The sequence below is a fragment of the Mustelus asterias genome, chromosome 29, assembly GCF_964213995.1.
Source record: "Mustelus asterias chromosome 29, sMusAst1.hap1.1, whole genome shotgun sequence".
In the NCBI taxonomy this organism is placed as follows: Eukaryota; Metazoa; Chordata; class Chondrichthyes; order Carcharhiniformes; family Triakidae; genus Mustelus; species Mustelus asterias.
The window spans coordinates 1,702,497-1,717,283 of record NC_135829.1 but is presented as its reverse complement, the minus strand read 5'-3'; the positions used below and the strand labels follow the sequence as shown (position 1 = coordinate 1,717,283).

The following is a 14,787-nucleotide window of genomic DNA, read 5'->3' as shown; positions in this document are numbered from 1 at the left end:
AAAAACTTTGCACTGTGAGTGGTCCTGTTTAAATTTGTATCTGAGAAGTTATCCTAAATAAAGATAGAGTCATAGAGGTTTACAGCATGGAATCAGGCCCTTCAGCCCAACTTGTCCATGCTGCCCTTTTTTTAAAACTCCTAAACTAGTCCCAATTGCCTGCAGTTGGCCCATATCCCTCTATACCCATCTAACTGTCTAAATGCTTTTCAAAGACAAAATTGTACCCACCTCTACTACTACCTCTGGCAGCTTGTTCCAGACACCCACCACCATCTGTGTGAAAAAATTGCCTCTCTGGACCATTTTGTATCTCTCCCCTCTCACCTTAAACCTCTGCCCTCTAGTTTTAGACTCCCCTATCTTTGGGAAAAGATATTGACTATCTAGCTGATCTATGCCCCTCATTATTTTATAGACCTCTATAAGATCACCCCTCAGCCTCCTACGCTCCAGAGAAAAAAATCCCAGTCTATCCAGCCTCTCCTTATAACCCAAACCATCAAGTCCTGGTAGCATCCTAGTAAATCTTTTCTGCACTTTTTCCAGTTTAATAATATCCTTTCTATAATAGGATGACCAGAACTGTACACAGTATTCCAAGTGTGGCCTTACCAATGTCTTGTACAACTTCAACATGACATCCCAACTCCTGTATTCTATGTTCTGACCAATGAAACCAAGCATGCCGAATGCCTTCTTCACCACTCTGTCCACCTGTGACTCCACTTTCAAGGAGCTATGAACCTGTACCCCTAGACCTCTTTGTTCTGTAACTCTTCCCAATGCCCTACCATTAACTGAGTAAGTCCTGCCCTGGTTCAATCTACCAAAATGCATCACCTCGCATTTATCTAAATTAAACTCCATCTGCCATTTGTCAGCTCACTGGCCCAATTAGTCAAGATCCCGTCGCAATCCTAGATAATCTTCTTCACTGTTCACTATGTCATCAATCTTGGTGTCATCTGCACACTTACTAACCATGCCTCCTATATTCTCATCCAAATCATTAATATAAATGACAAATAACAGTGGACCCAGCACTGATCCCTGAGGCACATCGCTGGTCATAGGCCTCCAATTTGAAAAATAACAACCACCTTCTTCTGTCAAGAAGCTAATTTTGTATCCATTTGGCTACCTCACCCTGGATCCCATGAGATTTAACCTTATGCAACAACCTACTATGTGGTACCTTGTCAAAGGCCTTGCTAAAGTCCATGTAGACAACTCAACTGCACTGCCCTCATCTACCTTCTTGGTTACCCCTTCAAAAAACGCAATCAAATTTGTAAGACATGATTTTCCACTCACAAAGCCATGCTGACTGTCCCTAATCAGTTCTTGCATCTCTAAATGCCTGTAGATCCTGTCTCTCAGAATACCTTCGAACAACTTACCCACTACAGATGTGAGGCTCACCGGCCTGTAGATTATTTGGGGAAGGGCATCAGGGTCTATGGAGTAGAGGCAGTTACATTGAGGTGAGCTGAAGCTCTTAGAGTTAAATAGCAGTCACTGTTCCTGTTCTTATTGGAGCTGCTATGTTTTGGCTAAGATGTTAAACTGAGGCTCTGTTTAACTATTCTGGTAGAAATCCAGCAGTGCTGCTTGAAAAGGTGTGTGTACTTCAGGTGTCGGGGTAACCATTTATCCTCAAACAATGCCAACAAGACTAAATCAGCTGAACACTAACCTCATTGCTGCTCATGGGGCTTTGCAGTGTGCAGGGCTTTTCGGTTTACCCAGAGATTTGATAAGATGCAAAAGTAAATTCAAGTTCCTTCCTTCAAAGGACATTTTGTGCATTACGCTGTCTGCAGTCCTATCAGTAAACCCACCCACTGATATACCCAACATCTCCAAGCCACTGCCACAGGAGATCCACTGTTAATTGAAAGGTTCCTGTTCTATTGACTTTCTCTAACTATAACTGACAGGTAGGTTTTCATTTTGAGCGTTGTTTTACAAAGTAACTTTCTGAACTTGTGCTCCCATTTAGAGGCTTCACCCTCCCAGGAACTTGAGATCTCTCCTCGTGACTTTCCTTCCATTTTATTGAGTGATCCCCTTGATCCAGTGCTGAATGTTCTAGGGCAGATGTTGGGAGATAAGACTGTTCATTAAATGAGTAATTCATGCCTTCCAGCTGGTAGACATGGCTCAGAAGATTGGAGCTGCTCTTCAGGTTGGGGAGAATTTGGTCTGGACAAAACCAATAAAGGACTCCAAATCGAGAGAGCGCCCGACCCCATCCAGTAAATCCACCACAAACCAGCAACCCCTGGGCTCGAACAAGGCTTTGGGTCAGGCCATGTCTTCAGCTGCAGGATACAGCAAGACCATGCAGCTTTCTGTCGGTAAGAAGCTCATTGAATTCCACAGCAAGGTTTGCTGCATTTGGGGAAAATAGTCATTGTTTCTTAACAAAAAGATTTTTTCCCCAAATACAGAGTTCTTGGATATTTGTATCCTTTAGTTCTGATAAGTTATGAACATAATGAAGTGTTTACTGAATAATTTTATGTATTTAATATAAATGTTTGCTTGACGATTCCTGTTTAGACATGTAAACAGCGGGGAATTTCTATCAATCCTCTGCATAGGAGAGTAAAATGCACAAATTAGAGTATTTGGGATTGGAGGTAATATTCTGACATGGATTGGTTCATGGACAGGAAACAGAGTAGGACTAAATGGGTCATTCTTACGTTGGCAGGCTGTTACTAGTGGAGTGCCATAAGGATCAGTGCTGGGGCTACAAATGTTCACAGTCTATACCAATGACATGGAATCAAATGTAATATTTCCAAATTTGCAGCTGACACTAGATTGGAAAATAGTTTGAGGAGGATGCAAAGAGGCTTCAAGAGAATTTAGACAGGCGTAGTGAGTGGGCAAGGACGTGACAGATTGAATATAAGGTGGAAAAATGTGAAGATTCACACTTTGGTAGAAAAAACAGAAATACAGAATGTTTCTTAAATGGTGAGATTTGGAAGTATAAACGTCCAAAGGGGCCTAGGTGTTCTTGTTCATGAGTCATTAAAGTTAGCAGGCCTGTGCAGCAGACAGTAAAGGCGGCATTTGGTGTGTTGGCCTTTATTGCATGAGGATTTGAGTACAGGAGTAAAGCGGTTTTGCTACAATTATATAAAGCCTTGGTGAGAGCACACCTGTATTCTCTAAGAGTTTAGAAGAATGAAAGGTGATCTCCTTCAAAATTCTTACAGGAGTCAACAATGAAGAAGCAGAAAGGATACTGCCCTGTCTGACGGTCTAGCACCAGGTGACAGAATGAGAGGTGGGCCATTTAGGACTGAGATGAGGAGGAATTTCTTAATTCAGAGGGTGGTGATCTTTGGAATTCTCTCGCCAAGAGGACTGTGGAGGCTCAATCATCAAATATATTCATGACAGAAAACAATATATTTCTAGATAGTAAATATTGAGGGATAGTGTGAGGGAATGGATGGCACGGTGGCACAGTGGTTAGCACTGCTGCCTCATAGCGCGCCAGGGACCTGGGTTCGATTCCCGGATTGGGTCACTGTGTGTGCAGAGTTTGCACGTTCTCCCCGTGTCTGCGTGGGTTTCCTCCACATGCTCCAGTTTCCTCCCACAGTCCGAAAGACATGCTGGTTAGGTGCATTGGCCATGCTAAATTCTCCCTCTGTGTACCCGAACAAGCACTGGAGTGTGGTGACTAGAGGATTTTCACAATAACTTCATTGCCGTGTTAATGTCAGCCTACTTATGACTAGTAAATAAATTAATAAATACTAATAATGGATTTGAGATAGAATATCAGCCATGATCTAGTTGAATGCTGGAGGGGCTGAATGGCCTACTCTTGCTTTTTCCTATAGATCTCCTTGCCTTAGAATGCCTCGAATCAAACCTGCAAGATATAATTCAACAGCAGTAGCCAAACTTCAGATCATGTGTCTGACCCCACTCTGTAACAATGGCCTCACTAATACTTTTCAGAAATTCATCGTTACTCTTCTAATCGCTGACCTTATTTATTAAACCCAAAATTAATGTTGGCATTTTCTACCTCATTACACTTTCAGGAAATTATTAGTTTGAATGCTTAAGATTTGTCATCCAAATCTTTCTATTAAGTGTATATTCCTACTGTGTGTGTGTGTGTGTTGTGATAACCCTTGTGTTTAATATGAAGTTTCTCTTAAATTGCTCAGACTATCTCCTCTGCTGTTTTATGGATCAGTCGATGCTTTTTCATGGTGTTTCAAATATGGCTTTTTTCACAAGTATGTGAACCTGTGTTTGATTAACCAGCAGTAACCGGCCAGACTCTATAACATGGTTTATATACGGTGAGTGCGGACAGTGAACTAACTGAAATGTTTTCATTGCAGGTGGATGCCCAGCGCGAGCGCAGAAACCTCCATCTTTACCCTTGGAACCAGAGTCAAGTGCAGATTCAGGCACTGAGGAGCTAAGCAGAAAACAAGAGCTGAGATAGAGTGATGGCACTTGGCTTCAGTGACCACCAGGCAGATCCTTAGAATAGGTAATTAAATTCAATTAAAATTCTAGCACTGCTCCAAACTCACCTGTTTCACGGGTTAGTCTGAGCTGCTGTGTGTACAAGGAATGAAGGCTGCTGCAGTGACTCCAACGTCCAGACCATCAGCATGGCTGACTTTCGAAAAAGACACTTGTCATGTAGAATTTGAAAGAGAGAGATTGGTTCCAACAGGGTCAGCTGGAGGAAGTCAACTCCGGATGGGCCCAACTGAGGCATCTCTACAACTTATCTGCCCCAGGGCCACACACAACCTGGCTTTGTCTTGACAGGGGAGGGCTGCCCAGGCCATTCTTCCCCCCTCATCCCACACAACTCCTAAACCCAAACTTTGACATATCCCTCTTTGCTTTAACAAGGATGAGCGAGCGGTCTTTGGAATATTCAGGTTCTTCCTCCTACAGCAGCCTGTTACCCCCAGGATTTTGGCACAAGCAATTTTCTGCTGATTTCTGGGACTTCTCAGTGACATTCACGAGGGGGTCATAGGTTCAAGGTGAGGGTGGGGGGGGCAGGTTTAACACGGATATCAGAAGGACGTATTTTACACAGAGGGTGGTGGGGGCCTGGAATGCGCTGCCGGGCAAGGTGGTGGAGGCGGACACACTGGGAACGTTTAAGACTTATCTAGATAGCCACATGAATGGAGTGGGAATGGAGGGATACAAAAGAATGGTCTAGTTTGGACCAGGGAGCGGCGCGGGCTTGGAGGGCCGAAGGGCCTGTTCCTGTGCTGTATTGTTCTTTGTTCTTTAGTTACGGCGGGCACTGGAGTTTTTGGAGCTACGATTGACGACCTGCCTGGGTGTGAGGGATAGAAGAATTCAGATTCTTGGTCAGTGCTGAGTTCGCCAGTCTCTGGCTAGAACTGGTTAAGGATTCTGCATTTAGTCTTTGTACTGGGAGATTGGGTTTATTCCATTACTCACTGGAAACAAGCAATATTTGAGAGGAAATTCTGGTGAGTAAAGGATTGGATGTAACAGAGATGACTGAATGGGGCTTAGACAAGATGGATGGCTATTAGTGCAAGTATCAGCATTGTTACCCTGCAACTGAGCCCCATGGAGAGTAGGAAATACCCGGGCGGGGCAGTGGCAGCTAGGGGAAACAATATAGTCAGGAGGGCACTGTACCTTTCCTCTGTCAAATATTCGCTGAACAACCGTGTTGTTGGTAGCATTCTGACACATTTCATACACAATTTAATTGAACGTTGTAGAGGGAGGAAGTTCTGTTGTTTATCAGCTCATAAAACAATAAACTGAAGCATATTTGTACAAAGGTTGCATTATTCACCCACTCTTCGATACAAGTTTCCATTACTTGCACAGAGATTGCTATTGTAGGGACTGTGGATAAAGGGTCAGTTATGGCACAATGTGTAACCTAATTGCCTTTACATTTTGGGATCAATGGTATTTGTAGAGCTTTAATTTTCAGTGGTGAAAGGGCTATTGTGGAGGAAGTTCTCATTATCTCTTGGCAGCTTTGCCGTGGTAACAAGTATTTCTGTAAGTAGAATTATACAGTGCCTGAGGAGGAGGCTGTTTGACCAAACTTGGGAAAGAGTTGCACTCCGTCTCAAACCATTTTATTTATCCATTTCCCTGATAAAAAACTATTATGGATCTCATATCCTTAAGAACCATTTGTATGAAGGGGAAAAAACTCATAACATCTCCTTCATTGTAACAAGAATCCTCAATTTACTTTCCAAACCCAGGTCTCCCCTTGAGGCAAAAACCAGTTTCTTGTCTCTCCAACCCTGGATCATCTCCTCTGCATGACTTGTTGTCCTTCCTCAAGTAGACACAGTGCTATAGCAATACCAATCTGTCTCTCCTTAAATAGTTAAATGTTCCAAAGAATTTCACAGGATTGTTATCAGACAAAACGTGACACTGGGCAACATCAGGCGATCGGGAAAGGTGACCCAAAGCTTGGTTCAAGAGGTCGCTTTGAAGGAGTGAGAGGTTTAAGAGGGAATTGTAGAGCATAGGGCCGAGACAGCTGAGGGAAATTGCTGCCAATGCTGGACCGAGTTGGAGATTGCATGATAGTTTTGGAGAATTGTAGATTTGGAGGAAATTCCTGATAAAGGGCGGGGTGAGCCCATGGATGAGGAATTTAAATTTTCAGAGGAAAATTACCAAGTCCTGTTAAAGGATTCACACAACAGTTGGCCGACCTCTATCGGATATTCCTCCCTAATCCTTCTAAATTGTAGCTCTTGTTGTTGGCAGCAATCCTCACAGTTCCTCTGTCCGTAGGAAAATGTTTTTGGGTAAATTCCCATGGGGGTTCTCTGATAGCCGCTGGGAGCATTCAACGTTGCTTCAGTTGGAGTTATGCCCCCATCCCTGTGAAATTGCAGGCATTTGTGATTTTTAAATACATTTATTTTCTTAGCTTTTGAGATATCCTTTACAATTTTATTTTTGTTAAGGTTAAATGGACAGATTTTTAGGTTCTGAATGAGAGCACCTATCTGGCCAGTTGTAAACTAATGTTTTTTGAAAAATGTTGCCTGACATTGCTAAGTAGCAGACATTAGATCTGTTATGATGTCTATGTTGCTTCATAAAGCTTTCCTAAAATTAAAAATGTTGGATCTTTCATGTTTTTCTCTAATAGTTTCCCTCGTCAGATTGTCACATGCTCAATGTCATTACAAATTGCCTCCTTACCTGAGAAACAGGCACTGCACAATTACCAAATGCAATACAAGTCAATCTTTAAAACAGAAGTCATTAGGGCAATGGATTCTAGGCAGGCTTACATCAATCTATGCTATGTGTCTAACAATCTATTGCTTTACATGTGTTATACGTCCCCTTAATCTGAACAGCAAACATGAATCTCTACGGCCTGCTCCTCTGCACTGGTTCTGAGCTGTAGTTCTGATGGAATTATAAAATTGAATTCATGGTCTTGTCGATTTTATCAACTTTCACTGCAGCACAAAATTGAGTTGGCGACATGGGGGCTGAATAAATCTCAATTCTGTTTGTTTAAGACTTGTTTAATTTGAACACATTATTCTTGCCTCGTGTGAGAACTCAAGTGCACATAGGTATAGCCAGAAATCGTGGAAGAATTTCAAGGATCTGAGAGTCTTCAGTCAGCACTAATGCAGTATGATTTACTGCTCTTACCGAGATGGTTAATCGAGGGGGCAATCATATATTATTCATTCTTACCAGTCTCGAGGAACACTAAGGTGTGAGGTTCATCTGCTTTGTGTGTTTTCCCCACTGTCCTTGAAACCCAAAGATGGTTGTGGGAGACGGCATGTGAATTTACAACATTAGTATTCACCTGCTGGGTTGAACTCCAATGCCTCAGGCAGCTTGAGCAATTCCTCTCTTTGCTGCCGTTGTGTCCAGGAGAAGTCGAATGAGAAAGATCAGCCCAATTCCTTCTGGGCACAGAGCTACAGGACAAAGGTTTAATTAAATATTTCCTCATTTCCTCCGCTTCCCAGTTGTCTACTTTATTGGGGCACTTTTCAGTAAGCAAGCTCTGGCTAATAATGAGCAGGGACCTGGCTGATTTTTCCCTATATCCAGGTACCAGCTTGAGTGCTCCAACTGAGAGATAGGCAAACTCAGCAGAAAGGAATTGAACCTAATGACCATTGGATCAAATAACATGTTGCAATTATATATTAATCCATCAAAGGAACTAGTTGCTCTTAAGTTGCTTTGATTTTCCATCACACAAACCGTGAATAAAAGTCTACATTCACACTCCTACTGGTTGAATACAAAATGTATTGGAATTCCAATATTACATTAAAACATGAGATTTAAAAAAAGCCACAGAGTATGCTACTAGCAAAGTTCTTTGTACATAAACTACAGTAGTTTGCATCGTTCCTACATCATGATTAATAAACAGACTGCACCTACAGCATCCTTGGAAAACAAAAAGCTGCTTTTGCTAATGAGGACACTACAGATACACCAGAGGTTTTCCTAAGTTTAAACACAGGCCATAAGAAAACGGTTCTTTGTAAAAGGATGAAAAAAGTGCAAAACAGATCTTACTGCCTACAACTGGGGGAGAGTTCTAAATCTTCACAATAGCTTTGTTCAGTTATATTCATTACAATAAATTTCCTTAAACAGTTATATTAACATTCATGGTGATGTACATAGGGAAGCAATATTCACAAACAAAGTAAAACCTAGACTTGTAGAAGCAATTACAATGATGTTATGGAGAGGGTGAAAAAAAGGAGGAAAAGAGTTTCCTGTAATTGGAACTCACTACATTAATTAAAAAGATAATCTAATCTCAACCCAATTTACAGGGTTGATCCAAGAATCATGTAATTGGCACCCATCCAACAGGGTCCACTGAATGTACAGTAAACTCATACCCATTTTCTGGGTTCAATACGGATCCAGTAACCGGAATGCACTCACTCAACAAGATTCAGTGAGGAGCTGGAAAATCAAATCCGATCATGGAAGATCCTACGATTGGAACCCATTCAATAGGGTTTAATGCTGGCTATGTAATTGGAACCCGTCTGATAGGGTTTAATAAAGAACCTGTAATCAGAACCCATTTGGTAGGGTTTACCTAGCTTTTCTTTTATGGCTAAATGATTTTCCAGTAGAACATGTAAAGATATTCTTCATATAAAATGTCAACTGCTGCACACATTTTGTTTAAATCGATGTGCTTTCTGAGTCATGCTCAGCCTCAAGTTATTTGTGGGTTGGACTTGCCAGTTCCTTCTTCCTAATTGTGCTTTAATCAGCTAACTTGCCAAGTCTAGCAGGAATATTCTGAAGTTTGCTAAAAGATCACAGTGATGAACGCAGATAACTTGGCAGTTTGATCAGAAGGATGCAGAGTAGAGTCTGTATGCCATGGCACTGTGTGATGCAGAGGAAGCAAGAAATGGCCACATTATTAACTGATGCATCTCACGTCAGCTTATGGTGAGGCAGTCAAATGTCACATCTGGATACCAAAGTAACAATTCAACATTCTTTTCATAACACCAGAAAACGTAAACACGCAGTAAATAGACGATATCGAATGTTGAACACTATACCGGTGCCTCCAGTACTTTTCCAAACCAGCAGAGGTCCGTCAGAGCTGAGAGTCGTCAGATTCCATGGCATTGGCTGGATTTTGTGATATCCACAAGTCTGGATCCACTGGACTGAAATCGTGACAAAGGCAGTTTCCACGAGACTTTAACACATTACATTATGTATCCGACCCTCTGGGTGTCTTTTGTACATACTCCTTGCAGACCTGCTCTGCTTTCAGTTTGTGTAACTGATGTATTCTGACTGCATTTATGCTGTAGTGATAACATTCAGATCCTTCATTAACCCTGTGAGGTGTGTCATCTCTTCTGTCAGTTCATCTGGGCCGTAATTCTGCAGAGAGAGGTGGAAGATTACAGCTTATAAAATATTTCCTCAGAACAAGACATTATTTCTTAGGGGCACACATAAAATTATAGAATCCCTACAGTGCAGAAAGAGGCCATTCAGCCCATCGAGCCTGCACCAACAACAATCCCACCCAGACATTATCCCCGTAACCCCACATATTTACCCTGCTAATCCCCCTGACACTAAGGGGCAATTTAGCATGGCCAATCAACCTAACCCACATATCTTTGGAGTGTGGGACGAAACCCACACAGACACGGGGCAAACTCCACACAGACATACACCCAAGGCCAGAACTGAACCAGGGTCCCTGGTGCTGTGAGGCAGCAGTGCTAACCAAGTCTTGCTTAAGAACTACTCAGCAAAACTCCAACATACTGAGTGATGGGATGAGGTTCCTCTGAGTGAGTCATTGATATCAGGTGGAACGTAAGAAATATGAGCCGGGAAAGGTTACTCCACCCCTCAAGCCTGCCCTGCCATTCAACTAGATCATGGCTGATCCTCACATTCCCCAACAAAGGAAAATAAATCTTCAAAGGCTTCTTCAAGTGTTTGTATGTTAATGATCATACAGGAGGGAGGCAGGCTATCCCTATCTCAGCTCAATCTGGAGATCAAAGCCAGAGGAAATCTGACCGAATCTGAGACTATTCAATAGCATACATCCAGTCAGAACATAGAAACCCACATATGTCAAACAGTAAGTTGAGGAACACAGACTGCAAGTAACGCACAAGTCTAATGGCCTTTTTTTCTTTTATTCTTTCAGGGGATGTGGGCGTCACTGGCTGGGCCAGCATTTTTTGCCCATCCCTAATTGCCCTTGAACTGAGTGGCTTGCAAAGCCATTTCAGAGGGCGGTTAAGAGCCAGCCACATTGCTGTGGCTCTGGAGTCACATGTAGGCCAGATCAGGTAAGGATGGCAGATTTCCTTCCCTAAAGGGACATTAGTGACCCAGATGAGGTTTTACAACAATTGACAATGGTTTCATGGTCATCATTACTGAAGCTAGTTTTCAATTCCAGATTTTACGAATTGAATTTAAAATTCCACCAGCTGCTGAGGTGGGATTTGAACCCGGGTCCCCAGAGCATTAGCCTGGGCCTCTGGATTACTAGACCAGTGACATAAACACTACGCTCCATCTGCCCGGCCTGGTGACAGAGGTCAGCGATCAGGAAAATGAGGTTACCCAGAGGAAACAAAACCAACAGTAATAATAAAAAAAACAAGATTTAAAAGATTTAAAGTGAGGTGGGATGGGATAGTTTAAAAACCTATGATGGTTGGCTATTGCTAAACTCATCCTTCCTGTGTAAGTGGCAAGGGTGGCGGTGAGTATTGAAATGTTTAGCTGATTTGAATGGTGGCTAAGAGGAGGAAAGGGATGACCCCGTTCCTGAGAGTCTCGCAACCCAACACTTGGACAAAATCAATTCAAACCTACACTATCAGAGTCCTCCAGCATTTTGGTGGATTCTGCAACATCTGGTGCACTGGGTACAGTGACTGCCATAGGGGATCTGCTCCTACCGAGAGTTCCTATTGATGCCGTCTTCACTGAGTGTACCTGAGGGTTTGTTCCTGTAATTGAAACAAGATCTATCAGGATTATCATACAATCCCCACCCCACCCCCATGTGCAACATGACAAAGTTTACATTGACATCTTATACAAACACGCAGCGCATGAGGAACATACAAAATATACTGAAAGTTTGACCCCTCCCAATGTGAACCTCTTGTACATTGGCAGGTTAACCCTAACCAGTTTGCTCACCTGTCTGGGACAGTAATGGTGTACTGGACGATGTCGCTTCATAGTTGGTGCTGGCAGGCGGAATGGCAATCACAGCAAAGCTTTTCAGTGGGTGGGATGGGCGCACATGGGCTGTCGGGACATTGCGATTGGACTCTTCCTCCTGAGAGCCAGGCAAATATGAAACTGCAGGTACGTCCGCCTCAATGTTATCCACTGGGTGAACCTGTGAACTGGGCGCTGGTGACATGTCGCTATTTGGTGTATTTCGTACAGATTCTGGAACAGGAATCATCAAGAAACAGTCAACACTCGAAGGTATCTCCAAACCTTGAAGTCTGAACTATTTTAACAATCCACATGGTCTCAGATCTAGATGTTTAATATTTGTAGAACAAAAAATACATAAATGGACTCACTGTGTAAAGAGGTTATTCTCCTTTCTAAACTACTGAACAAGTCAACAGACATTTTCTTTGCCTCACCGTGTGATTTATAGAAGAGTCTCTGATAACCACGTCCCTAGGTTAGTCTAGCACAAAGAAAGCCATCTGAGGAATGGTATCCTGAATTGGGTTTGAGTTTCTCGAGGTGACATTACAACCAGCAAAGGCAAATGCTGTACTTAATCCAATTAACATTAGTTAGAACCATTAGTTTGATGAAATACATAAAAGTTGCAACACAAAACAGCCCAACCAGTTCCTGTTACCCTCCCACACTGTCAAATAGTCTATTCACAATCGCCTATCCTGTTCCCACATCCTTTCAATCTCATCTCCTTCATTCCCCTCTCCAATCTACTTTTCATGCTAAAGTTGTTTCCATTCCCACTGCCCCGTGAATGAATTCCACAGCCTCACAGTTCTCTGTGTAAAGACGTTTTGTTTGCCCTGTCCTAAATCTCTGACATTTAATCATGTATTTATAGCTCCTCAACCATGATCCTTCAACTACATTTAAACAATGTGCATCTATCTACCCTGTCCCATGCTTTCAGAACTTGAAAAACTGATACATTGCCAGCTAATTTGTATTGTACTAATGGAAAAAAGACCCAACTTTTCAGCAGTTGTTAATTATCTCTCAATCTGCCTCATTCTTGTTTCACTCCTGGAAACAAGTGAATCATCTTAAAGGTTCCGTCTGAGCCGATAACAATTCCTTACCCCAGGACACTGTTTTACATTCACTCCCCTGCTTCCCAACTTCCGTAGCCTCGCTCAAGGTTTGTAAATGAAGTTTTCACATTCCCTGGCCCTAAACTCACTGTCCGAGATAAATACCTCGTGTTATTTCCAGCCTCACCATTACCGTTCATCCTAATATAACAGCTGGAGCTGTAGGAAACGCAACCCAAATGTCACAGAATCATACAGCGTAGAAGAGGCCCTTCGGCCCATTGGGTCTACACCGACACATTGGAAACCCCTGACCTCCCACCCAATCCCATCTGCCAGCACTTGGCCCATAGCCCTGAATGTTATGATGTGCCAAGTGCTCATCCAGATGCTTTTTAAAGGATGTGAGGCATCCCGCCTCCACCACCCTCCCAGGCAGCGCATTCCAGACCCTCACCACCCTCTGGGCAAAAAGTATTTCCTCACATTCCCCCTAAACCTCCTGCCCCTCACCATGAACCTAAGTTCCCTCAATACTGACCCTTCAACTAAGGGGAACAGCTGCTCCTTATCCACTCTGTCCACGCCCCTCATAATCTTGTACACCTCGATCAGGTCGCCCCCTCAGTCTTCTCTGCTCCAACGAAAACAACCCAAGCCTACCCAACCTCTCTTCATAACTTAAATGTTCCATCCCAGGCAGCATCCTGGTAAATCTCCTCTGCACTCCCTCCAGTGCGATCACATCTTTCCTATAATGTGGCGACCAGAACTGTACACAGTGATCCAGCTGTGGCCTCACCGAAGTTCTATACAACTCCAACATGACTTCCCTGCTTTTGTAATCTATGCCTCGATTGGTAAAGGCAAGTGCCCCAAATGCCTTTATCACCACCCTATTAACATTCCCTTCCGCTTTCAGAGATCTGTGGACAAACACACCAAGGTCCCTTTGTTCACAGAACTTCCTAGTGTCTACCGTTCATTGAATACTTCCTTGGGGCAGAGACTGAGAAGTTCAAAACCAACACAGTGTTTCCAGAGATTGAGAATTGAAATATTGATCAGGGATTCCCTTCCCTGAATAAGAGAGAATGAATCCAATATATCGTGGACAGGATGCTGACTGACTGCTGCCCCTCACACAGAAGAAGGAATAAAGCTAAAGGCAGCAGACTGTTCCGAGGTGTCAGGCCTGAGATCTCACCTGTAGAATTTGCCCTGTCTACTGAGGAGCCAAGCGGCCGGCTGCTGATCTGATGCCGAAGGTAGCTGCGAGTTGGGGATGAAGGTCCGTCACAGAGGTGATGATGATGAGGGTTGTCGAGTGAATGGATGGGATGGGCACTAATCACAGCTGTGAATGAATACAGAGAGCACTTCACACATAGAACCAACTGCAGGGATCCAGAGAAACCCTACCCCCTGAACCTAGGCACATCAACCACATTCAGGACTCCCCATCCCATTCAGAACCCCTTGTCACAACCCAGCATTTACGATTCCTCCTAACTGCACATCCTGGCATCCATATTCAGGATGCTATACTAACAGAGAACCCTGCTTCATGCCCCTCACCTTTCAGATGTGACGTTAAACCGAGACTGCCTCTGCCCTCAGATGGACAGAGAGATCTGTTGTGAAGCTGTGTGCTCTGGGGCCGGAGATACTGTGCAGCCTCATTCTATGATAAGGCACATCATTTGCAAAAACAATTTAAAGGAACTGCATACTGAAAGAGCAGTTTGTGGGATCTTGCTGTGTTTTAATTGTGAACTCCCGACATTATAGCAGTGACTACACTTCAAAAGTACTTTGTTGAAAAGTGTTTTGGAACGAACTAGAGTCGTCAGAAAAGTGCTGGATAAACACAAGTCTTTCTTTCCTTAACCACTGCACTAAAGGGTCACCGTTAGCT

General features: G+C 43.2%; 2 protein-coding genes across 6 annotated transcripts in view; one reads left to right on the top strand and one right to left on the bottom strand.

Moving 5' to 3' along the window:
• Positions 1–7,177, top strand: part of bbs4 (Bardet-Biedl syndrome 4) — a 56,795-nt gene extending 49,618 nt beyond the window's left edge. For both annotated transcript variants that reach the window (XM_078199899.1, XM_078199900.1), the window contains exons 16-17: positions 2,153–2,363; positions 4,389–7,177. In XM_078199899.1, coding sequence (XP_078056025.1) covers positions 2,153–2,363; positions 4,389–4,495 — 318 coding nt within the window. In that variant the 3' untranslated portion in view covers positions 4,496–7,177. The remainder of the gene's footprint in view (positions 1–2,152; positions 2,364–4,388) is intronic.
• Positions 7,178–8,316: 1,139 nt separating this feature from the next.
• Positions 8,317–14,787, bottom strand: part of LOC144480456 (neogenin-like) — a 211,059-nt gene continuing 204,588 nt past the window's right edge. For 2 of the 4 annotated variants that reach the window (XM_078199894.1, XM_078199895.1), the window contains exons 25-28: positions 14,077–14,226; positions 11,770–12,027; positions 11,437–11,573; positions 8,317–9,966 (exon numbers count right to left, since the gene is read on the bottom strand). In XM_078199894.1, coding sequence (XP_078056020.1) covers positions 9,883–9,966; positions 11,437–11,573; positions 11,770–12,027; positions 14,077–14,226 — 629 coding nt within the window. In that variant the 3' untranslated portion in view covers positions 8,317–9,882. The remainder of the gene's footprint in view (positions 9,967–11,436; positions 11,574–11,769; positions 12,028–14,076; positions 14,227–14,787) is intronic. The other 2 variants (XM_078199896.1, XM_078199897.1) reach the window with 1 other exon arrangement.